The sequence below is a fragment of the Periophthalmus magnuspinnatus genome, chromosome 10 (genome assembly GCF_009829125.3).
Source record: "Periophthalmus magnuspinnatus isolate fPerMag1 chromosome 10, fPerMag1.2.pri, whole genome shotgun sequence".
NCBI classification, from domain to species: Eukaryota; Metazoa; Chordata; class Actinopteri; order Gobiiformes; family Gobiidae; genus Periophthalmus; species Periophthalmus magnuspinnatus.
Genome location: NC_047135.1, coordinates 6668256 through 6693377, shown reverse-complemented (window position 1 = coordinate 6693377; position 25122 = coordinate 6668256). Strand labels below are relative to the sequence as shown.

The 25122-nt window shown below is 38.4% G+C and overlaps 3 protein-coding genes across 4 annotated transcripts; 1 reads left to right on the top strand and 2 right to left on the bottom strand.

The window, feature by feature from the left end:
• Positions 1-4176: 4176 nt before the first annotated feature.
• Positions 4177-21461, bottom strand: LOC117378058 (soluble guanylate cyclase 88E-like). Of its 2 annotated transcripts, XM_033974597.2 has the most exons (19): positions 21346-21461; positions 13236-13410; positions 12515-12655; positions 12298-12437; positions 11802-11936; positions 11598-11721; positions 11401-11520; positions 11109-11226; positions 10740-10826; positions 10207-10324; positions 9193-9322; positions 8572-8718; positions 7675-7821; positions 7143-7299; positions 6952-7061; positions 6783-6872; positions 5606-5764; positions 5371-5508; positions 4178-4377 (listed from the first exon to the last, which is right to left on the bottom strand). In XM_033974597.2, the coding sequence occupies exons 2-19, from the start codon at positions 13353-13355 to the stop codon at positions 4225-4227; spliced, it is 2334 nt and encodes a 777-aa protein (XP_033830488.1). In that variant the 5' UTR covers positions 13356-13410; positions 21346-21461; the 3' UTR covers positions 4178-4224. The 2 variants fall into 2 exon arrangements, with proteins under 2 accessions (XP_055080602.1, XP_033830488.1); XM_055224627.1 differs by lacking the exon at positions 21346-21461 and having other exon boundaries at positions 4177-4377; positions 12515-12687; positions 13236-13315.
• Positions 15840-22325, top strand: LOC117377759 (myozenin-2-like). Its single transcript, XM_033974251.2, has 6 exons — positions 15840-15978; positions 17021-17114; positions 18675-18841; positions 19406-19559; positions 20281-20464; positions 21128-22325. Exons 2-6 carry the CDS (start codon positions 17027-17029, stop codon positions 21309-21311), a joined length of 777 nt encoding a protein of 258 aa, XP_033830142.1. The 5' UTR covers positions 15840-15978; positions 17021-17026; the 3' UTR covers positions 21312-22325.
• On the bottom strand, positions 21488-24753 carry rbm22 (RNA binding motif protein 22). The gene is made up of 11 exons (XM_033974250.2): positions 24641-24753; positions 23806-23859; positions 23698-23727; positions 23488-23620; positions 23299-23399; positions 23053-23225; positions 22770-22970; positions 22522-22686; positions 22346-22428; positions 22147-22275; positions 21488-22061 (listed from the first exon to the last, which is right to left on the bottom strand). Exons 1-11 carry the CDS (start codon positions 24692-24694, stop codon positions 21907-21909), a joined length of 1278 nt encoding a protein of 425 aa, XP_033830141.1. The 5' UTR covers positions 24695-24753; the 3' UTR covers positions 21488-21906.
• Positions 24754-25122: the final 369 nt, after the last annotated feature.

Below are 25122 nucleotides of genomic sequence, written 5' to 3'. Positions count from 1 at the left end.
CAGAAACCACAAGGGCTAAATGAGGACTAGAGGCCTAAATCAAAGGTGCTGTGTGTATTTTTATGTCTGGTATGCCACCTACAGGTTTCTATAGACTTTTAATACTTTGCCAGCAATGTTTCATGGTATGGCATTTAACTTATCTCTATGGAGACCAGCAAGTTGCACCTCCAGACCTAGTTACAGTCTGTGGAGATTGAGAATGTTTTTTCAAGGCACACCCATAATGAAATAAATGCTAGATAAACACATTTAAAGCTAAACTAATAATCTTTTGTCTAAACTGCTTTAATCAAACTTACCCTTCAAAATGGCGTACTACCAAAAATGAGTCAACTGCGGTTAAATTTGCAATCAACCATCTGAACGCACTTGATATACTCTCAAAATGATTAATTTATGCCAATGAATCAAGATTTTCTTTGTCTGCACACCCAGATCTGTGCTGACAAAATAATTATTGGGAAAATATCACAGAAATTTTTCACTCATCTCCATGGTAACCCAAATTTGGATTGGGCTTGGGTTCCTGTTGAGAAAACTCAGCGGGACGACAGGGCCAATTACAAGTTGTATAAAAAGATCACAATGGCTCTTTCAAAAGCCTGTAGATGGCACAGATCAAGAGGAGGGCCAGAAGCAGGAAAAATAGCATGCATATTTGAATATCTTCATCAGTGCAGTCAGTTAAACCAACAGGTGGCAGTATAGAGCCTAATTAAGTTCTTAAACAGAAGATAACCTATATGTGGTGCCAGTACTCTCAGTGGAGCTTTTTCAATACCTCCATGTAGTACTGTAATCACATCGTGTACAATCAATAGCCCATTTTATCTTAGTATTTTGATGTACTCATGCTTCAGAAAAGGTCAAAGTTTTCAGTAAAGCACATTTAAATCTTTCAAATGTGACACAGCCTTCACAATTTTGCAGCCAATTGTTATCTTTGCCTTGTCTCCATACAACTACACTGCTAATGGTCACTACATTGTCACGTCTTGATGGAGGACCCTCATCACGGGTTTCCATGGCGACCTCCCTGTTATTCTTGGTGGGTCCAATGCAGCCACCATCTCTCTCCTGTACTTCTCCTATAATTCAGCTCTCCCTCTCCCCTGTGGCCCTTCATTTCTCATTTCTACCATTGTTGGAGTGCTCATCAAAAGAAAGCCTGCCTCAGAGTCCTACACACATACAGTATATCCAGCAGTCTGAACAAAGGCTACAACCAGGGAAACAGGTAGGACCATTTAAATACATTACTTTTCACTTATACTAGGCCACTTTGAGATGTAATGTAAGACAATGGCATGATTTTAACAAGTTGTGCTTGTTTTCTGTGTCCCAAAGAAGTTTCTTCTTTGTTTTCGTAGTACTTCACCATCATTATGTCAGCAGTAACCCACTTACCCACCAAGGTGCCCTATTTGCCCTTATGGTCAACAGTGTCCAATTTCAAAGCAAGCTCCGCACAACTGGAACCCGTGACCCCTCTGCTAGCACAAGAGGAGACAGCCCTGCAAGCCCACACTATCATTATCATCATTATATTCTGCGGGGTGTGCCTGCTGTTAGTACTGGCTTTCGGCTACACCTTCTGCTTCCACTGCTCCATCAGGACTCTACCCAGGGACCGGCAAATGACCAATGGCTGCAGCCTTGACAGAGAGGATGCTACTTATAAATGTAGTTCATCTGAATGTCGCTCATTGGCCAACATCATCTGAAAAGAACCTTGTGCCCTAACACTCAAACTGTGGAGGGAGAGGAAGGTGGAGAATGTGGAATCTGAGGGATACAGAAGAGACTGGAGAGAGAGAATGTTGGGGAAGGGGCCAAGCAGGGGCATGATTTTGTTTGAATATATCTACGAGTTTTTTGGTCTTTAGGTCTTTCTTTTTTTGAGATTTTCTTTTGAACCCTCACTATTTTTGTTCATTATTTTATTTTATTTTTTATTTTTTTGTTAGGTACAGTATGTAACTTTCTGGAGGTGCACGTCACCTACATGATTCCATGTAAATAGAAATTTTAAAACATACATTCTCTATAGAGATAGGTACGTGCCATTCTGTGGAAGATTATAGCGAAAAGAACAATATTTCCATGGAAACAAGCAGGAGTGGCCCTCCTACATACCAAGTAAGAATTAGGTTTGAGGAGATGCAAGATTTTATATTTGTGTATTTTATGGCCAAAAAGTTGCATACTGTGGGTTTATAGTATAAAAATTAATAAATATCTGAATTACAAAATAATAATTATTATTATTATTAAATATTGTCTGAGTGACATTTCTGTATTTTCCTGCAACAATCTTCTTTGTGTATATAGTGGCATGTATGAATGTGCATCTTTGTGCTAAATAGACAAGATGTAAGTCTCGAGAGAGTAACATTGATTTCTCTTTGCAATAACACGGTTTTAACTGGAGACAATCTATAGGAGATGTATGCAATGACACACAGCGACTGTAGGCGTCAACAAAATGATAGAAAATCCCTGGACACATCGTGTTATGGCAACTCAAATGTGGATTAGGCATCTGGTCCTGTTGAGTGAACCACACAGTACTGTGAAAATGATTTTATATGTTTTACCATGTATTTGTTATCTTGTTATATAAATTATAAATAATCTATTTATTTATTTATTAGAAAGATTAGAGATTAGTGATAGTCTAAAATCATACATTTCTGTCAGTGTTCACACTTATTTGGTACTGCTTTGAGTGGGTTTAATAATGATGTACACTTTGTTTGATCATATTCTATGGTTTAGGCCTGGACATAGCCTGGTCTAGTTCATATTTAGTTCTGGGCTTAGTCCCTTTGTAGTCAAAAAACTAAATTAAAATGAATACTTGTACCATATGAAGCTTTGAAAAGAAAACATTTATGTCCAGGAAAGGCTACTGTCTATGTTGGTTTAATGTGCTTTTTATTTGTATTATTGATTCTCTTGTTTTTATTAATATGATATGGAGTCTCATTGTTAGCTTTTAGTCTTCCAGAGACCTTAATACAGTTCATAGTTTAACACACTTCACGTAAGCATATCAAACTCAGCATATCAGATAAACAAGTCTTTATCATAAATTACACTCTGTGTATTCAGTGTCAGTTTAATGGCTGTAAAACCACCGTTCATTTGAGTGACAATAACACAAAGATCCAAACACCTTTCAGCCATCATCGCACTTTATTTTCACAGAGCTGGCACTTGTTTACATTGTGATTTGTCAAGGCTGATAAGAAACAACGATGGGGGGGAACGTGTTGCTATTTGAATACATGATTGTGTTGGTGCACAGTGGCAGCAGAATGAAGTATACAAGAACTTACCAAGAGTATATCTGCCTAAACCAAGTACACAACACCTGATACAGTGGCACTTACAGTGTGCTTTTGTGCTATTAATGTTTCCATTGCGTGGATTGGGTTTAATTTGAAAAGCAATGTTCACCTTTAGCTTGTCTGCAGATTTTAGATATTTTTGTGCAATTTAACACCACAAATAGCCAGAAGAGGCGTCTAGCATTAAGTACAAGCTTGCGCATAAAGTTGTTAGGCACTATGCTATTAATGGTTTCAATCGCCGATGGATTTAATAAGGCGGAAAGACATCTACAGTATTGTGCAAAGTTTTAGGTAGGTTTAAAAACAAATCCTTATTAACATTGTGAGATAGAACTATTGTGCTTTGGTAGAGATAAAGACTTTTCAAGTTAATCTTTTTAAGTGTTTTTTTTTTTTTTTTACTAAGTTCATTTTCTGGTGGTGGGCCCAGCAAGGTTTTCCACAGTATAACATTAAACTTATCTATCTCCATGGAGACAAGCAGACAATGTTAGAGGGCCAAGTTACAAGTCAGGTCTCAGAAGCAACACCCACCCCTCATAGTAAGAATATTTTTCAAGATGTTTTTACGCAATAAAAACATAAGTAATAAAATACATGCAACATAAGTAACTTCAATGTCATACTGTGAAACACTCCAGGTAAAACAATAACATCTCCATAGAGACAAACAGGTGGTGGGCCCATCAAAAGAAAAGTTCTATAATGCACCTTATGTGTACACTGAAACACATTATTTGTCATTACTATAGAAACCTGCCTAGGACGTCTGCACAGAATCACAGTGTACACAGCGCCCCGTACAGTACTTTGAGTAAGAGGCACAAATAGAGCTTAAATAGCAGTAACAGTGTGTGGTCTTTGTTCAAGATACAGAGCACATTGCACTCTTTGAGCCACGGGAGTCACAGGAGCTGCTCCGTGAGTGCATCAGAGAGTCCCGTCCGTCTGACATGGGGGAGTCCATCTCCAGGTGGGGGTCCTCCAGCCCGTCCTGCAGCGCATCCTTAAAGTGGGACTGAGAAGAGCTCATTTTACCACAGAGATAAAGGCAACATAAACACAGCATCAGAAAGTATAGAGTAGATAGTAGGTAGATAGTAGATAGGTAGATGGGATGGTAGGTAGATAGTATGTTATAGCAGCATAAACTTCAGAAACAAAAAAAAATAATGCTAGAATTTTGATTTGGCATTCAAATAGATCAAAATTAAGAAAGAAATAATCATACACTACAAATTAAGTAAAACAAACAAACAGTAGATATAGTACATAGCTCACTGCAAATGTAGCCACAAATTGTACTGGCTACATTTAGAGTCAACGTTAAATGTGCACTACGTAACATTTCTGGTGTAGGGTCTGCCACCTTCTTGTTTCTATGGAGATGTTATTGCTATTGTTCCTTCTGTGAGTGGGGTTTTTGATCAGAAACTTCCCCCTCTGGTATCACAAACTTGCAGTGGTGGAAGAAGTACTCAATTTTGTTACTTAAGTAAAAGTACACATACGAGAGTAAAGAAATACTCAAGTAAAAGTAAGTATCACATGAAAAATATATATAAGTAATAAAATGAAAGTACCTGTTTAAAAATGTCTTTAAAGAGTAAAAAGTAAAAGTATTTCGCGCTGATATTGAGATCTATAATAAAGCTTCAAATGTAGTTATTTTGATACAGAGTTGTGCTGAATTTGCTTCAATAGAAACAATTGGATAGATTGTTTTTTTCTGTCTGGTTTTATTTGTACATTTTTGTTCAAAATTTACTTAAGTAAAGTACAGATACTTCAGAATTCTACTTAACTACAGTACTTTAGGACTTTTACTTGTTACATTCCACCACTGCATACTTGTCTCCATGGAGATACACAAGTGTATACTGTAGAATTTCCCAAGCAACGCAATAACAATAATATCAAGCAGGTGGCAAACCATCCACCAGAAAAGTTACATAGTGTTAAGTGCAGCTTTATAAAAGAACAAATGTCAAAGTGTAACCCAAACTCTCACCTTATGCACGGACATTTCTTCCACGTGGCTCTCCTCCATCGACTCCTCTAGACAATTGCCTGAAATCTCCATCTTGATGCGATGAGAGCGAATAGACTTCACATCATCCTCGTCCTCCCCGGCCACCAGTGGGAAAACCTGCGGCAGAGCAAATGACGAGGGCTTCAATCCCACATTACAGAGGGGGTAATAAAGAGGAGATAGGGGTGTGCGGTGAGGCGTGTCTGATTCGTACCAGCCCCTCCTCGTCCCCTGTGGCCTCGGGGTCGGAGATAGTGGCTTTGCTGATGGCTTTACTGATGGTCTGGGTCTCAAACTGTGGACAAGCTGCCTGAGCATTACCGTCCTTGTCCCGCTTCCCCTTCAACCAGTATGTCTCAATCTCCACGTTACCCTAAAAAGCAACCAAAACAATTGTCAAAGTTTTACATATGGTTTAGAGTTTTGCTAAGTCAACTACCGCTATCACTGTGTAACCTTTTTGGTGGAGGGTCTGTGGAGATTTTATTGCTTAGTCTAGATGTTCCACTGTATGGCATTAAACTTATCTATCCCCATGGAGACCAATGTACAGGTCGGTGGAGCGGCAACTCCACTCATAATGACCACTTCTAACAATAAGACACCTGTAGCTCAATAAATGGGAGACAAATACTTTGATTAAAACTTTGGAGCATTCCAGGCAATGCAATAACATTTGTATGGAGATTAGCTGGGGCCGATTATCTACTAGAGAGCTTACACAGTGCATCTTTAAAGTGGGACACAGTAGTTAAATCGTTATAATAGTTTGATGCCAACTCAGCTGACGTCAAACGATGTCCAAGCGGCTTCTTCAGTTCTGGTCAGATTGCTGGTGGACACTGCCTTATATCTATCTGAAGGAAGGAGCTAACTACACTGAAACTAACACTATTTGCATACAGTTTCTGTTTGTTAGACTTGTGACCAGTTGACAGAACAGAATTTTTCTTTTGCTATCACTGACAAATAACATAAAAAAGTATTGCAATGTAACAGAAGATATGGAACTTCCTAATTATAAAATTCCTGAATGACAAATTAGTCACATGTTAAGATTAGCACCTGCCTCATCTCCCTCAAACCTCAGAGATTCACTTCCTGCAATAATCACTTAATATGTGCACATGAAATCAACTGAACTACTGACAAAACACAAGTCTCAATCTGAATATTAAGGCTGTCAGCTCCTTAGATGAATGCTATTTCTGCATTTTCCTTGTGTTTTTGTCAACTTTTCTTATAAAACTGGTGACACCACTCAAGCATTGTGTTCTTTAGTCTCATACTAAAAAGAGCGGAGAAATTTGACAGGGTGTTCAACAGGAAATGGCAATTAGCTGTTGGTGATTAATGTGTAATAGCTTCAGGGGCACTTGTGAAAACCTGACCTTGATGGTAATGATTCCTCTCCTCTCAAAAATAAAGTGGCTTCCTTTGAGGTGCTCGTAGGTGGCACTGCTCAACTGGATATGCATTTCCTGGGAAATAAAAAAAAAGAAAACTTAGCCTATGTCCAAAACTGATGCAACAATATTAGTGTGTCATCTTTCATTATACCTTTCCATTACTCTCCATAGCAGATGCGGTGTGGACTGTGTCACCATGAAGACCATACCGGGGCATCTTATGGCCCACCACACCCGCTACTACCATCCCAGAGTGGATACCTGCACATCAAAAGGCCAGACTCTAATCAGACCAAATGAAAACAATCGAATCGTCGAATAGTGCGTTTTTGCAGAACCCACCAACTCGAATCTGTATGTTGTTCCCATTAGAGGGGTCTTTGAGGTGGTCAATGGAGCGGACCATGTCTAAAGCCATGTCACAGATGTTATGGGCGTGATATTTGGTCTTTTCTGGGGCACCGGCAACAACCATGTAGGCATCTCCAATAGTCTCTACCTGCAGAAAGTACACAATTAAACCATGTAATTGGCCCTATATAATTATTATGTGAATATTTGCAATCAGATATAGTCATTTTTATACTTTCTTATTTTAAACAATTTCATGTTATTTTTTTAGTAGATATTGATTTATAATTTTTCACCACCAGAAAGGCTGCAAAAAGACCAATAATTGTATCCCCAATGTCTTTATTCAAATGCATACACAAATAATCAAAGTAAATATAAGTTTTGTCACCTTTTTCCATCCATCCATTTATGTTAAATAAATAGATATATTGACATTGATCAACTTAAAATCTATATAATTTGCTTTGAAACCAGTATTGAACTATAGAACCATTTTGTGTCATATAAAAAACTGACAAACCTTGAAGACCCTGTGCTTCTCGCTGAGAGTGTCAAACAGTGTGTACATGGTGTTGAGCATGGAGACCACCTGCATGGGGGTGATGTGGCTGCAAATACGAGTGAACCCAACGACATCACTGAACAGAATGGTCACATCCGGGAATACCTGGAAAGAAAGAACGAGTGAATTCAACAGAAGAGAGGAGACAGACAAAGATGAAATGTATTATACAATGAAGTTATGCAGACTGTGGTCAAGGGTGGATTCACACTTGTTCTGACTTTGGGCCCATTTTAGTCCTGATGTAGGTTAGTCCTGTTCTAACCTGCCCTAGTCCAGGTTTAGTTCCGAGTTTAGTCCTAATTTTGATGTGGTGTGTGTGAAGGCACCCTTAAAGTAAGATGTTGAGGGTCAAAGGTTATAGGCGTTTACACAGTCTACCGCCTGTCGTTTTCATTTGAGGCTTTCACGTTGTCTGGGGATGTTGTTTTTGGAAGCACTTTCGCACAGTTGCAGTTTTTTTGCTGTTGTTTAGTTTTTTGGTTTTTTTTTTACACAAGATAGGCACATAATGCATCGCCTTGAGTTGCCTTGAGTGCTCTGTGTAGCGAACCTTTGATCTCTTCCACCAAACACAGAACAGCAAGCACTTGACTTGAGAGCCATTTCAAGGCAAGGGATATAACTTTGTTCCTGCCCCACTGGCATTTATTGCTGTTGTGTCCTTGACCAAAACGCCTACCTAGTTTCTTGAATGAATAGGCGAGTGGTTCTTTGATTGCTGTTGATTGAGACCATTTACCGAAATCTTTGATACTTACCATCAAGATCACGTGGATGTGTACTTTTTAGATAATAAATACTTAAGTAATTATGTGTTATATGAATAGTGTGTCTTGTTTTTAGCTTCCACACCTCACATGTGTTGACAGCAGGCTCTCCTTTGCGCAGCCTTTTGGCCACTGGTTTAGGAATCATCCGATATAGAAGGTCATCAGTCTTCTTCATCTCATAGTCCAACATCTTCATGCTCTCCTCTAACTTACTGGACTTCTTCTGCTCCTGTATTACAAGGAGAGAGAAAAAATTACTTAACATACATTACATGAGCACACTCCTCTCCTCATTACCCCCGTCCAATCTACTGAATAAATTCAATATTTATATGCGTTCAGTACTGATTGTCCTTTTGTCTGTGTGTACAGTTATGTCTGAACATGTTTTCCTGCTGAGGCTTTTTGTTCAGTCATGTTTGTAAAAGAAAATCTATTCTAAATCCATTTTCCAGGCAAAGGCAGTTTATGTGTGTTAACTGCAGTGTATTTTAAAAAAGGATTTCTTAAAGTTAAATCCACAATTGTTAATCCTGTGAAAGTTGTTGAATATTGATTCTTTTAGTTTTTCATCTCATTGTTTGATTTTCTAACTTTCTGTTGGTTACATCAGTTATTTTTGTGAAACCCTGCGAGATGACTGCTGTGATTTTCAGTTAACATGTCATTTGAAAACCATGCTTCAGTGGTTGAATAAGGGCACCTGTATAAGCGCTCTCTTCAGCTCTTCAGACTGCTGAGTTCCGGCCAGCACCAGGTCTCTGCTGGAGTCGTGCATGCTCAGGTCATTGATGTACAGACCCGTCTTGAACATGGCACTCAGACTCTCCATCCTGGGGTCACAAGCCAGAAAGAAATACAGAGTAAGTATTGATTAAGACAAATAATGAAATCAAAATATATTGCTCAAATCAATTATGAAAAATCTATAGGCCTAGTTTCAAATATTAAAAATAAATATGTAACTTTTCAGCCACCAGGTCAAGTTATGGGTCGAATTGGTGGTGATATGAGAACCCTTACAGTAATAATGCTTTAAAGGTATTTTTGGCGGGTAAAACACCTGTAATGGAATAAATGCAAGATAAGTAAGTTTAACGCTTGTGGAACCTTCCAGGCAAAGCAATAACATTTCCACAGAGACAAGCAGGTGGCTCAACCCCCCAACCTGAAAAGTTACACAGTGCACTGTTAAATTAAATTCAATTATCATCTAGAATGGCTTTAAATCACAGTGCACATAGTTAGTAACGTTAATAATATCCACAAAATATTCAACAATAATTAATACCATACTAATTGATCCTCGGGTTTTTGTGCATTTATGCTGTAATATTGTGAGCACTGTGATGTGACATTTTACATTTCTGTTGTTTTGTCAATACAGTCTTAAGGGGATTTAGTCAGAAAATGTTTTAGTAGTAGGCGGGGGATGTTTTGGTAATGTACTCTGCTGAAAACACTCACATGGAAATAGGGTCCCATTAGCCGCACAAGAGCTGCACTGTCTGATTAAAAGCTAATTAGCAGCTCATTTCATGCATGGTAAAGTGCTCTTAGAATGGGACACTGATTTGATTCACTGCCCAGGCTTTTATTTTCAACCATGTAATTCAGTTTAGCTCTTCCCTTTTGTCGACTGTATTAGTTTAGCCGGCGCATTTAAATAATAGCTATATTTTGTATGTAAATCTGAGTGCATAGGGGAGGGTCTTACACAGGCGTTCCCAGAAAGATGATGGACTCCCATTCAGGCATGTATCTCATCTGTCCTTTGAGTTTGAGGCAGCGGCTGCCGTCGCCCCAGCTCTCCATCGCATTAGCGCTGTTACCGTCTGAAAGTGGCACAAGAGCAAATGCACAGGGGACTACTCACTAAAGTGCTTGGGTACTGTTATATGAAAATGGCCTCTTACAGTGTGGTACAAATACAATTTTAATGAATTATATCACTTTGTAAAATAAATAAAATATAAAACTAAATGTTTTCTTAGGGCAAAGTGGGTTAACATCTTGGAATTGGAATTGAAGTTTTGGTATATTCTATTTTCCGTTTTACATGTATCTATTTACAAAATACAGTATTTTTGGTACTTGTATTTAGGTACTTTCCATGTATCTTTCTACCCATACATAAAATGTATATAATATATACATATGTGATTTTTTTAACACTAATAACATTTTTTTTCAAGAATCCTGTATGTTTGTGTGTAATATCAAAGCATGAGATGGGCAAAATTTTACAACCTTTGTAATCATCCCCAATGATGGACTGAAAAGCCATGAGCTCCACATCGACGTCAGCTGAGCGGTTTACGTTTTCATAGTCTGAATCTGTAGAAAGGAAGGGCCACACAGTCACTACCACATCTCCAACAGAGACAAGTATGACGAGGATTCACTTTGCTGCATTCATTGCCTAAGAGTTAATCAAGACATCAAAAAAATCCATTTCTGCACAGCATATCACAATCTAAATGTTGATGCTCCCGCTATCACACAAGGACACACTTTCATTTAGCTGATTTCTTTTTCCCATTTAATTAAAACAGCGATCGAGTGTGTCTGACTGATAACATGAATTGATCTGACTACCCTTTCACACCAGACACACACCGATGCGAGGGTTTACATGGCTGCCCCTCTTACTCTGGACACGGTTGTGCAGGTTCCTCTCCCTCTTCACCGGCTCCTTAGACATGATTTCAAACAAGTTGTTGGGATGGGAGATAATCTGCATAGACAGTAAGTAGTAAGTAGTCTATAATGTCTGCACAATTGTTCAATATGACAATATGACACATGTTGCTATGGCACAACAAACTATGTCAGTAGCTATTTATTATTTGTGTTTCCACAGATACTCTTTGATTATAATGAAAGTACTCTGAAGAGAGAATTGACCTACCATGTTCCATGTAAACTCCACTAGGGGGCGAGCCAGCAAAAATGCATCATTAATCTTTTTCCCATCCAGATCAGGGAAGACTGTGGCCAGTCCAGAGCCAACATTGTGCACCACCATGTCCTGAAAGATGCCATAGATTGTCAGACATTGTGTATATTGAGTGTTCACACAGTTTAATAGGGCTACCTTATACCTACCTGTCTAAAGACTATATTAAAGGGGAAGACCTCAAAGAAAAAATCTGAAGTGATTGGTAAAATCTCCTGCTCCTCCTCATCTTCCTTCATGATGTAGCGATAGGCAGAGTTGTCAAAGTTCAACCTAGTCCCATCAAAATATAGAAACATATGTACATGGGATTTGAACTGTTTATGTTGTATAATTGAGTGTTTTGTGTTTACCTCATAGTGACATGCGAATAATCTCCAACCATCTGCTCCGACAGCACCTCCACATGAATATCTGTGTCGTAGAACTGTTTCCCCATCTGCCTCAGTTGCCCCATGGCGTAGTGCAGGTAGCCCTTACGCTTGCTCCTATAAATAAGGTATGTATATTAAAAGTGAACTATGTAATTTTTTTTCTGGGTGATAGTCCACCACCTGCTTGTAACCATGAAATTGATAATTACTTCAATGTTCCACAGTATTGCATTAAACACAAATGAACACAAGCAGGTGTTGCCACCAGGCCAAGTAAAAGGTGAGCCAACACAATGTAAGAAAGCCTTTTTATGTATTTTTGAGCAATAAAATGCCTGTAATTGATTACAATAGAAGTTTAATGCCATAGTGTGAAACATTCCTTCTCCATCTCTATGGAGACAAGCCGATGGCTAGTGGTGCATCCTGCACTAGAAAAGTTACATAGTGCTTTCTTTTGACCTTGCCTCCTGACCTGTAGTGCAGAGTGACTCCAGTAGCGGACTCCTCCTGACAGAAGAAGGTTGGGGGCTGGACCTTTGGGTAGCTGAAGCGCAGGTACTCATGAAGGTTGTCCAGGCCATTCACAAAGTCACGCACATGACGACCCAACACCTATAGACACATGTTAGAGTATTAGCATTATTATTTAGCCTGAAGTCTAGAAAAAATTTTTGTATCTAAATTTTCACCTTCAAAATCCTGTCATATCCGTACTTCCCCACAAAGCCAAGGAAGTAGACGCCCCAGGAGTTCATGAGCTCATTGTAAGGCGTTCCTGTCACTCCGCTGGCTGCTTTTGCGATGCGCGGAATCACACTCTCACTGTACACCTGGCACATCCAAGTACTGAGTCACAAACAAGCTGGCAGGATATATATAAAAAACTCTAAAATTACATTTTTTTAAAATCCCACTCTTGGCTTGCCTCACGACTTTAAAAAGTTAATTTTGTGTATCACATCTTACACATTTTACTCCTATGCAATGTTTTCCAAAAGTATTTTAATCAATAGACTCATCTACATGTTTAGAGAGGAGTGTTAACACTTGCACATCATTCATACACATATACAGTGTAGGCATGGAAAAAAGTTACATAAAAATTTGTGTCACATTTATTATGGACAATTATTATTATTTTTTTATTATTAGGAATATCCAATGTTTAAACATCATTTTTAGTATTGTACTGTGTTATAAGTGGAAACAACAATGTTCCATAAGTTCTATAATATCATATTAAGTTCTATAAGGCAATCTAGTAGTATAATGACAATTATCTTTGTTACTTCTTATCACGATTATGCTAAATGTACAGCAAACAATTATTGTCTACCCTTTTTTTATCACGATAACCAATATTAATATCCCAGCCATAACAAAGTGTACACACATATAGGTCTTTGGTACCTGATGAGTGACAAACGAGTGCAGCCTGACATCAGCCCTCTCCCGGACCAGTTTCCACACATCATCTCCATACGACTCCTTGATAAAGTCATGGAGGCTCTCACACAGCAGCCCGTACATCTCTTCTCAAACTCTGCCAAAACAGCTCCACTGATTGACTTCTTCCCAGAGGCACCTGCAAGCGAATAAAAAAGTTCACACTCATGACTCCTTTCCCACACGCCGGCTGAATTTTAATGCTCTCAGACTAAAAAGCTATAACTAGACACAAACTGCCAATTGACTTTCCCTTTGCCCTTAAGACTACCTGTGGAGTTTGGTCTCTTTAGCTGGTCAAATAGTGTTTCCAGTGAGCTCTAATAGGACAAATGGTTTTAAAGGTGCTTTAATTACACAAGCCCTTGAGACTGGAGAGGCCTGTATTGTTCTGGTGACAGCTGACAGTGCCTGGTGGCTGTGACATGAACACGCTCAAGTACTCAAGCAACCTCTCAAATACAGATGACACCCGCAACTAGAAAATAACATTTGAAATCAGATTATAAATTATAATGGTTTTAGATTAGATTATAATTTAATTAGATTTTACAGTTAACAGTTTACATCATTGGTTCTTCTAAACTTGATTTAAAACTATGCCAGGTCTAAACTAGGACTAACAATGTTGTTCAATGTATATAATTCTAAATGGGAAACTAACACAAGGAATATAAAAAACATATATACATACATATTTGTCTCAAAATTAAATATACACTGGAACTATAGAGGGCCATGAATACCACCAGAAGCAGTCCATGTAATCACAGTTTGAGAAACATTGGTCCAATTTTCTTCCTCAATAGTCTCAAATAGCATTTTGTCTTCCTGTATAATCATTAAAAAAAAAAAGTAAAAAAACAAAACAAACAACAACAACCAAAAAAACAAAACTAGAGTGACATTATATAACAATGTTAATTATTCAACTGAGAGTCATGGCAGCCTTAGTAGACGTTTGTGGGAAACTCTGGATAGCATGTCTTTGTTATTCATAAAAACGATGAAAAGGCTAAGGAAGGCTATGGGGAATTGAACTGAAACTTTTCTCCTTGCACTGCAGATATAAATTCCAGTGACTTGGGTTTATTCTGTATTGTCTGACCAGAGCTGGGGGGCTTCCCACTAGGCCAGAGGATAGGAGGCACAGTGCAGCCGGCCAGGTACAAAATCGATATCCAATCTCAACTGGGATAAAGAAAATGTTTTTTTCCTTACACTCTCCTACTGGGCCCAATGATTCAATTTGTGGAGGAAAGGTGCCTCTGAGGTCCCAGTGGAGGAGTGGATTCTGACCACCAGACAGCGTTGCAACATGGGCAAGTCAAAAGTAAACATGGTGGGTGATGGACATGACAGCTAATGCAAAATGAATGAGAGAAGAATGATACTGTAGAATTCTATAAAAACATATTTCAAAAGTAAATCTGATAAACAGATAACAGAGGTAATTGACACACATGTAACACACACATACCCCTAATCCCCCAATACTGCTAAGTGGGGAAATGCACTTGTGCAGGCTTTATATAACTGTAGTGGTCCCTAAAGTGGAGAATCCATGGGATGTAAAGTGCGTAAAGGTACGAAAAAAATAATCCTGTTAAGTGGGGCCATGTTGTTCTTAACTTTGTGAATGGCTTCATTTATACCTGATCAATATTACACTATGGGTGTGTTCACAGTTTGAGTGCTAATGTAGATTTGTTTTGGATGAGTTCCAAACCAGTCCTGTTTTAGTCCCAGTTCTTACATAATGATTCTGCAAGTTTGAACACGGTCCTACTGAGTGAGGCAGTGGTAGCTATATGTGATCATTTGCATAACCAAATCTTAATATGAATATTGAATACTAGTTGCATAATTTAATCAAACATGTTGATAGGATGTTTTTTGTTTGTTGTTTTTTTTAATGGTTCAATGTGAAATTATTGGATAAAAATGGTGACAACAGATTGTATACAGTAGCCTACGTACTGTAAATTATTCTCATAAAATATCCAAATAACTGCAGGGAAGCCTACTGGACTGCAAACAAAACAAGTATAAAATAGAGCAAAGGTTAGGGATTATAATTTATTATGCTTGGACAGGCGGCCCACTGAGGGATATGTGCACAGCTCCCATAACTCAGAGCAGTGTGAAAGAAAAGGACATCAAAGGTCTAACGCCATTAAAAAGAGAGGAGTGAACTGCCTCACATTTAAACCTTTGACCCCTAACGGGAAGAAAAATCTCAACCTCTGATCGCTGTAACCTCATCAATTTTACAGCTCCTCTGAGGGCTGCGCACGGAGGGCAACACAGGTGGGCGCTCCAAAGTCATTAGGAAAGTAGAAAATAGCAGTTACAATATGTTTTACACTTGGAAGAAAATGCATGTGTGTTTGGGTGCTTCCTGTCAGCTCCGCCCAGGCACCAGCTGTTACTGCATACACAAGGGATCAGGTTTTTATTATGGAAGAGGCCACAGAGCTGCGTGTAAATCTTGGGACGTGCCCCTCTACCCTAATCGCCCCCTAATGTCGCACCCCACCCAGGCATCATCATGTCAAAACCGCACTGCTAAAATGAGCCCGGTGAGCTCACCACCCTAAGTATGATGGGTGAGTTTTATACAGAGGGTGTCAGACAGAACAGAAGCATCAGAGAGCAGGGACAGCACACAGCCATCTGAGGTGACTGCCATAAACCACATTCACGGGTAGGTTTGAGCAGAAAAATAATGTCATACTTATTTAAATGTTCTTTTTTCTTATAAATATGTACTAGGTATGAACATTGTTACCCTATTATTAATTGTTATATAATTAGCTATTATTTAATTACTGAACTACAATTGAATCGCAGCTTAGCATGCTTAGCAAGATATGTTGGTAAAACTTTATAACAAAAAACTTTAAACTTACTTAAACTTATTATGAAGAAACAGTTTCTAAGAATGAATCAGGCTTAATAACTACATAATTAAACTCTAACCAGAACCCCTTAATCAATATATATATATATATATATATATATATATATATATATATATATATATATATATATATATATATATATATATATATATATATATATATATATATATATATATATATATATATATATACAATTGAACTGAATCAAATAGTTACTAAATCTGAATCATTCTAAATAAACTATTTGATTATCAATGATTCATCCTTTGTCCATACTTTATTAAGATTAATTAAGGCATAGTTATTTTAAAGTGTTTTTGAAGTGATAATTTGTTTAGGTTTTTTTTTCTGTACAGTACAATGATTACATATGTTTTGAACTTTGAAACAAATATAAGATTATTTTATCATGATAATTATAGCTAAAACACAACTAGTTAGCAATATTACCTTTATACTGTACAATGTATAATCTCATAAGCAATGCATTATTCTCCTGTTAAGCTGCATGGGACTTTTGTTTGAGTTCTAACCTTGTGTTTTAACTGCAATGTGCTTAAATTGCCCCTCAGGGATAAATAAAGCTGTTTTAATTGATTGATTGACTATAATTATGAAATAGGTCTATCCATATTAAGCATCTCATGTTATATAAAACTTGCTCTTTATTTACCTGTTTGATTTTTAAAGCAATGGCTCACAAATCACTGTGGTGTTGCAAAGCTTAAGGACATAGTAATATAATGGAAATTGATTGAATAATGTAAAATGCAAATCAATACAAATACTACAGGCAAAGCAAATATTGATTACATTGTGTCACAGAAAAAGATGATGATGATGATGCAGCCGGGTCTGGATAACGCGACCAGACTCAAAATTATGCAAGCCCAAGCACTGTGCAAAGAGGCCAGAGGAGGTAAGGCTTACAACTTTATATTGATACAAATATTTAAAGTGGGACTATTTCCGCCTACAATCAAATATTAAATAGAACCGCGAAACTGGGCAGTACCTGGAGTAAAAAAGAGAGTGGGGATGGGGGGTGCAAAGGGGTCAGGTCTAAAGGTATAAAAAACAGTGTGATTGGTCTACACTTCAGACTTTTAGCTTGTAATCAGAAACCTGGCTTTAAACAGGGAAGTCTCTTGTGATGTCACCAACTACTTGAAATTACTGAGGCCACTGAAGTCAGCACATACTTAGATTTATGTGTTTTTGACCAGAAAGCTGCAAATGTATATAATTTGCAAGTTGTCAAAATTTTTTTTATTAAAAGCTATTAACCATATACCACACCATATACACAGTTTAGTAGCGAGAAAAAAAAAAAAAAAAGTGGACTTAGTGTTCAGTACCATTTTAAAGAGATCATTTTCACTTATTAAAGCACGGGCACTTTAAGTCTGTGCCCACCCAGCTGCTTTTACAGTGTTACATGTCCGGGCAAACATTGGCAAACATCAAAGTACTGTGCCCATCGCTGCAGGAAACATGACACATCCAGATCCCGGGAGAGGCAGCCTGTTGTTAGGATCTTCCAAAGTTTTTTTTTTTTTTTTTCCAGAGGGGAGTGCTTGTTTTTCACGCTGTCAGCCAACTTCACTTTGAAACCTCCAAAAGTCAGTGATATGTGACTGTACGCAGCATATTTTACACTGTGTGATCAAAGACAGCTCCTCAGGGTGACACGGGCTAAGACCTCCCAACACTTATCATGCAAGAGCCAGTGCTACCATCTTTCATCCACGCAGATCCTATTTATATGTGCCCAGTTACCCATGCAACCTCAGACCACAACAAACATTACACAGGCCTTGACATCATCTCAGGGCTATTTAAGAGACTCACAGAAAGGTGATATAATACGAGAGGAGACCCTGAACTAAATCTGTGAGGATTTTAACTTAGTGATGCTGCACAGGGACTGGCTTTTTAAAATGGCCTCCAGCTGTTCAAAGCAGGATCAGAGAAGACGTGTTGATTTGCCAAGTCCTTATTAGTCCATGCACACTTTTTCTCTGTTTAAAGCAGATATGTGTTTGACATGCACAAACAAGTAAACAAGCATAAGGCTACAAAAAAACGACTTAATATAGTAGACATCAGGGAGGGCATCTGGCACAAATCCAAGCCCAATGCAGGTACGTCACAAGCTATGGCACAGGTCTCACTCTTTAGATTTAGTTACATTTACTTGAGTAGTGTTTTGTTTTGTTTTTTTAATGGGTCTTTTCAGAGTACTTTTCTAGCACCATACTTAAAACATAAGTATGGTGCATATAACAGTACTTGAGTAACTCCTTCAGATGTCAGTATTTTCTCATTTTTATGATCTATCCTGTTTTGCTCTTACTCTAGTAACTTCCTAAACCATTACTTTATAATTCTACTTGAGAAATATGTTTTTAAGAAACAGTGTTCTTAAATGGGTAGGTTACTATTTTTACTACCCACCTCTGCCTGTTTGTTATTCCAGATCATCTGAACTTGGGAAAGAAGATCAGCATCCCTAAAGATGTGATGATGGAAGAGCTTAATGTTCCAAACCGTAACCGTGGCTCCCGCATGTTTCAGGAGAGACAGAAACGTGTGGAGAAGTTCACTCTGGAAAATAACTCTAACGCTCCCCAGTACATTATCAATGTATGAAGATGCTCTTCTGATTGTTATTGTAAATGCTGATAAATAACCAAAATATACATTTATAGTTTGACTACCATGTGTTGCTTTTCAGTGCCTTGCTCTGTATGTACAATTTTAAATAATAATGGTAGAATCTCAAGGTGCACCATGAAGCTTTTCTGTTGGAGGGTCCTCCACTTGCTTGTATCCAGTGAGATGGTATTGCGCTGGCTAGGTTTCATACTATGGTTTTCTATAGCCATAAAGATGAGGAGGTGATGCCACCAGGCCAAGTTACAGATCAGTGGAAAGACTACCCCACTCAGTAAGATAAGATAGGCAAGTTTAATTAACCCGATTGACGATTTGTGTAGCCCTCTGAACTGAAATCCAATTCATCTTGCTGGCCAGGTTAAAATTTAATGTCATAGTGTAGAACATGCCAACGCGATAAGATCTCCGTGGAAACAAGCAGGTGGCAATATTTTATTGAAATTAATTCAATTTAATTTATATTATATATATATAAAATGCATGTATCTTGCAACACTTTGGATTACATCAAATGTTTTATATTCTTTTCAGGTCCCAGCAGAAGCGATACCCCCTGAACACTTCACACCAGAGCCACAAGTAGGAAAAGAAAACCAGACATTCTCAATGCCTGGCAAACATAGTCTGGTTATGAACCTTCAGAAGACCGTAGCAAAGAAGGGTAGTCCAGGCGTCCTTGCTCCAGGTAAATGTGCCCCGCTGTGAAAAAGGGTCTACGACACAGAGCAGGACAAGTGCAATGTCACTGAAATGGCAGGAGGCTGGGGCAAAGTCATTACACTGATACAGCCATGATAGCTCCCCACTACATACCCTTTTGTGGGCTCGTGTTTATAGAGCAAATTATACTCTGCGTCAGGTCCAGTCACAACGGGCGTAAAGCATTATTTTAAAATCTGACAGGCAGTAATTTTAATATTCAAGATTCATGCTGAGATGTAGTCTGTCTTGTCGTTGCAACTGCAAGCTTTGGCAAGAATATATACCTCTTAATTTTCATAATAATAAAACATAATAAATGTACATGCTTAGCTGGTTTTATGCTGGACACCCTGCCTCTCCATTTACCAGTGTTCAGGACTATCACAAATAGCAAACTGGCTTGAGTCCTCTCATGGCTTGACTTAGACCTGTCTATGTTTAATTTCAATACTAAGGAATACCACAATGACAACAGTAGTTTTTATGCTACCAGTTGGTCTTGCTTAAGGTCAAGAGAATTCTGAAATTTAAGGAAAGGTCCAATTTTGTCCTGTCCTTTTTTTTATAGATATCGATACTTGCTCAAAAGAGTATCAACTTTCATTACAAGTTTTAGTATTGATTAATATCTGATCTTCGACATTTTTTACATCAACAATATACATTTTCCTTTCTAAATAATATAAGGTATGATTTCCCACTAGGTTACTCTGGGCCTCTGAAGGAAATTCCCCATGAAAGGTTCAACACAACAGTGATCCCTAAATCTTACTGTTCCCCTTGGAGGCAAGCTCTGGCCAGCAACGAGGAGCTCCTAAACACCCTCAACAGCCAACTGCCCGAGAACCCACAAGGGCAACAGCCTGCCAACTACAGGAGCTTTAACAGGTACAAACCCATTTCTCTCCATTTAAAAAACAAAAATAACTGTCAATGTAAAGTAAGCTCCTTAACTGTCGACAAATAGATAGTGTATACACTATGTCCTGACATGTTATTCATCACAATCATCTCATGCTGGGCTCGCCTCCATGTTTCCACAGTCTGAAAATTAATCTAGTCGCTGGCTTGCACCTCCTCAGAATGTGACTATGATGACCATTTTAACCCAGCCACTCGAAAGATGAAACCTTGAGGTGCAGTGGGTTTTTAAATGCTGCCACTATAGAGATGGAACACAAATAAAAAATGTTTTAAGGATAAAAAAATTGCATCTTGGCCGTAGGCAGAATAAAGGTTAATCTTGGGCAGATGTAGGAATAGCCTGTATAAAACGCTCTGGCTCACAACTTGAAAGTCTTTTCTCAATTAGTGCTGTCAATCAGTCGACAATAAACCCTGAGGGAGGGATCTGTTTACACGATTTCATAGTTAGAATTATGCGTCCCTAATTAAATCTGAACTTCAGTAAGAGTCGGGGGATCTTTACACATGAAGCAGGCAGACTGGCCACGTTGTATGAAGCTTACAGATATTTGCACACATATTTCTACATTTTAGATTGCAGTATATCACTACCCTTCTATTCACTGATGTGGCGTCTTCTTTCAGAGCTGCTGTGCCGTTTGGGGGCATGATGGCGAGCAGGAGGGTGGTACCAGTGATCGGGTTCGAAGCTGTGGAATCGCAGACACTGCCAGGAGCCGCTTTAGACCACATGTGCCAAAGGCCCAACTTTAACAGAGCACCCAGGGGATGGGGCATCAATTACAGTCCTGAATCTAATGAACTATGAAAAGTGCTAATAAGCTTAGGACTAAGGCACTGACCGACTGCCTTTCCTCCTCTTCTCTCTCCCTTTTCCACTGGCAGAGCAATGAAACTGTCTACTATTCAGTGGTGCAACCCACAGGGACCGTCTGAAAGGCCAACAAAGCATATATAAGCAAATTAAATGACTTACAAAATACATAAGATGACAAAATTGGGAGGTTTAATGACAAATTCAAACTACAGCTATTAGAAACTAAACCCATAGTGGACATTTACAATGGTTTAAAATAAAAAAATTAGAATGAATAAAAATTAAGATAAAATTGTTTGCCAGATACTCCCAATGTAACAAATGTTACACCCTGGCTTTGTACATAAGCTCCTGATGTTAGAGCAATAATTGGCCCAACAACTCTGGCCAGCTCATGTCTAGTACCATCTTACCATGTCAAAGCCTGTTTAAATGCTGTTGGTACATTTGTTTTGGCTCAATTTTCCACCAACCAAAGAACACTGGGCACTGTAACCGCAGGTGCTATAACAGTTCAGGCTGTGTGTTTGTAGCAGATGTTTGCTAAACCCATCTGTCTAATCAGGCCAGGCACATTACACTGATTTCATTGTTCATGACGTGAGCCGTGAGCGGAGTGGGCACCCATGCGCTGAGGGTCCTGGGATGGATAGTGGATTTGACCAGGAGGTCTCATACCAATAGGAGGGGGCATAGGTGGAGCCATTGGACCCATAGCATGGAACATTGGTGGTCCAAAACCTGAAGGGGAAAAAAACATATTAAACAGAACTCTGTATAAATGTTTTTTTTTTTTACAAAATTCTTTTTAAGTTTGTAGACTTACCTGGTGGAGGTGGGTTCATGCCTGGAGGTGGGGGCATTGTTATGTTCATAACAGCAGGAGAGCTGTTGGGGTCCAGGTTAAAGTAGTTTGCTGACGTCTCTTCATCAAGTGGTGGTGGAGGGGGCAAAGCTATAAGAAGCTGGGTTTCAATATTTATGTTTCATTCTGAAATGTCACAAGCAAGAAGATAGTAAAATACCTCCAGGCAAACCCGGGACAGGTTCAAGCCTTGAGCCCATCTCACTGATGCCTTCACCATCTTTCCCTCTTGCTGCCTGAGACCTGCAAAAGTAAAATTAAAGACACATATGGAGGTACTGAAATGCCAGAGAAGAAAGATGTTGGTGTGTTTTATTAATATAGTAACCTACACACCTTCCCCATTTGACAGTTAGCCTTCGTCCATTAATAATGAGTTTGTTAAATGACTTTTCTGCTGCCATTTCAGCTGCATCTCGTGTTGCAAACTGAATAAAAGCACACTGCTGTCTTTGAACTATGGTGATGGTGCGAATTTCACCAAATTGGTAGAAGAAGCCCCTAAAAGGAAAAACAAATAGATACATTTGTATTATGTAAAAGAATGTGGATAAACACCAGTCATTAGTAATTGTCAGTCATACTTGAGATCCCCATCTGTGACATTGTCTCCCAATCCACCAATGTATAAAGTAGTGATGGTCTTATCATCAGGTGGATCAAGGCGGGGCATAGTTGAGGCTCGTTTCAATAGTTTGTCAGCTACTGGGTCATTGATGCCATAATAACGATCCTTTATATTCTGGTCAGCCAGTGGGTCATCAGGGTCTGTGGGCTTCTCATGTCTAAGAGAAAACAATGTTGAATTAGTTTTAAAACATGTTATAAATAATAAAAACACACACACCCACACAGAGTACTCTTTACCTGTAAGGACACTCCTCTCCTCTTTTACATTCTCCCTTCACCCAGAAGGAGCAAATGTGAGGTCGATTCCGCTTGTAGTAAGGTGTGGTTCTGGCAAGTTTTAGCAACATGTCGCTTGAACTAGGGGCTTTACCAATCTGTCCTACAGGCCGCGTGCCATCTGAGTTTGCAATCTAAAACAATGAAAACAAAAACTCAAGCGAAAAGAACAATACATACAGTCTGAGACATAAAACACTTAACTACCTCTCTTTCCATGTTCTGTGTGTAGTACTCCTTATTCACATCTGACCTTGGAATATCATCTTTAATGGCAAGCCCTGTGTCTCTGACCTGAATAGGTAAACCTGTCCACAGTGTTACATTAGTGATGGTGATAAGTCATTAGGCAAAAACAAATACAGAAAAATATAACTTTGGCAATGTAAGGCTCACCATATTCAAGATCCAGCAGACAGGTCTGACAAACATTCTTCATTTTACTACAAGTCTGACAGACTTCAGTCTTTTTAAAGCGCATCCGTGTCCCAGGACACCACCGAAACACAGTGAATGGACGTGCACAAATCTAAATACATACAAAATATTACACATATTTTTTCTTATTATGCTTCATTTATAATGGTATTGGTATATCTAACTCACCTTGCATTCTTTCCCATATTTTTCCTTGGTCTATTAAAAGAAAACAGTAAGAATGTATTCACACTTATACACATTTTTTAGCTTTTACATAATTTTAAGCATACTCACCATACGAATGTAAGGGTTTTCTCCTAAGCAAGTCTGGCAAAGAATTGGGAAGTCCTAAAAAGTAAATTAATAAATGAGTTTATATAATAACACTGACATCATAATGTATTTAAAGTTGTGCTGCCTGAACATCTTGTGGTAATTGGAGCCAAATTCTGAGACCATTTTGTCAATGCAACTACAGGAGACTGCTGCTTCAGCTCAAGTGCAAGGTGTGGAAATTGGCTAAACCGTACGTTCACCTACATCTACTAAATATAGTCCGCTCTTGTAATTCAAGAAATTGAATTAGGTCATACTAATATTGCAAGCATTGCAGCCATCAAGCTATAGTATATCCGTGATGACAAAGTAGGTAGTTATAAATTTTATTGAATATACAATCTACAGTCGTCTTAATTTAAGTAATGCCTGGAATTATACAATAAATATCGGGTACAATGAGGACAGAAATGACTAACTTCCCTCAAACTACACTTGTAACGCTGTAAATAGTTAGCCACCTTAATTTCAGCTCGACTAATAGAGCGAACTATAACGTGAGATTTTTCACGTTGATGTCTGGCCGAAAATGTTTCGGAACTTTCAAGATCCTGTACAATCACTATTAATTTGTGACATAATATTTAGTATGATCCACTATCATTTAAGCGGCCATGCTGACTAGCATTTAGCCTGTTAGCGGAAACATAGTGAAATGTAGCGTAGCATAGCATAGCATAGCATAGCATCAGTAATACGCGCCAGGATGGTGGCATTTTAAGCAATCAATCTCAGATATACGTCAGCGCTAGTAATGATCTGACATGTTATTTATTATGTTATAAAAACATACCGCGTCTTCCCAGTTTTGTCTGTTGTATGTGTTTGATCCCAGGGACGTGGCCATTTTGCACAGTGAGCCAAACAACGCGAACACAACACAGGCCGAAAACCAAGGGGCGTCCAACCACAATGCAACGCGGCAGAGGAGCGTTCACCTACAGGGGTCGCCCTTCTTCAGTCTATCCATCCTCAATCCCCAGTAAAAAAAAAAAATAACAAAATAATAATAATAATAATAATAATAATAATAATAATAATAATAATAATAATAATAATAATAATAATAATAATAATAATAATAATAATAATAATTTAAAAAAGGGAAACAAGAGGCCACCAAAATATGAACGTAGTATTAATGATTTACTATCACGGACGCAACCACATTTTTAAGATAGCCTGAATCTCATACAAAACCAGATGCTTTTTACAAGATGCCAATGTTTTTATTTCAGAGATTCTCCAACAATCTCGATGGTCAAGAATGTTCTA

Bases quoted from the DNA above. Each gene is read 5' to 3' on its own strand.
- LOC117378058 (XM_033974597.2), bottom strand. From the start codon at position 13,355: ATGTACGGGCTGCTGTGTGAGAGCCTCCATGACTTTATCAAGGAGTCG. The intron at 11,227-11,400 runs GTAGGTCAATTC...CTGTCTATGCAG, and splicing joins TGGAGTTTACATGGAACATG to ATTATCTCCCATCCCAACAA. The intron at 9,323-10,206 runs GTAAGACCCTCC...TTGTGACCCCAG, and splicing joins ATCTTTCTGGGAACGCCTGT to GATGGAGAGTCTGAGTGCCA.
- LOC117377759 (XM_033974251.2), top strand. From the start codon at position 17,027: ATGATGATGATGATGCAGCCGGGTCTGGATAACGCGACCAGACTCAAA. The intron at 18,842-19,405 runs GTATGAAGATGC...TATTCTTTTCAG, and splicing joins CTCCCCAGTACATTATCAAT to GTCCCAGCAGAAGCGATACC. The intron at 20,465-21,127 runs GTACAAACCCAT...GTCTTCTTTCAG, and splicing joins AACTACAGGAGCTTTAACAG to AGCTGCTGTGCCGTTTGGGG.
- rbm22 (XM_033974250.2), bottom strand. From the start codon at position 24,694: ATGGCCACGTCCCTGGGATCAAACACATACAACAGACAAAACTGGGAA. The intron at 22,687-22,769 runs GTATGACTGACA...TTTTCCTTTTAG, and splicing joins GTCACAGATGGGGATCTCAA to GGGCTTCTTCTACCAATTTG. The intron at 22,276-22,345 runs GTATTTTACTAT...AGCTTCTTATAG, and splicing joins TGTCCCGGGTTTGCCTGGAG to CTTTGCCCCCTCCACCACCA.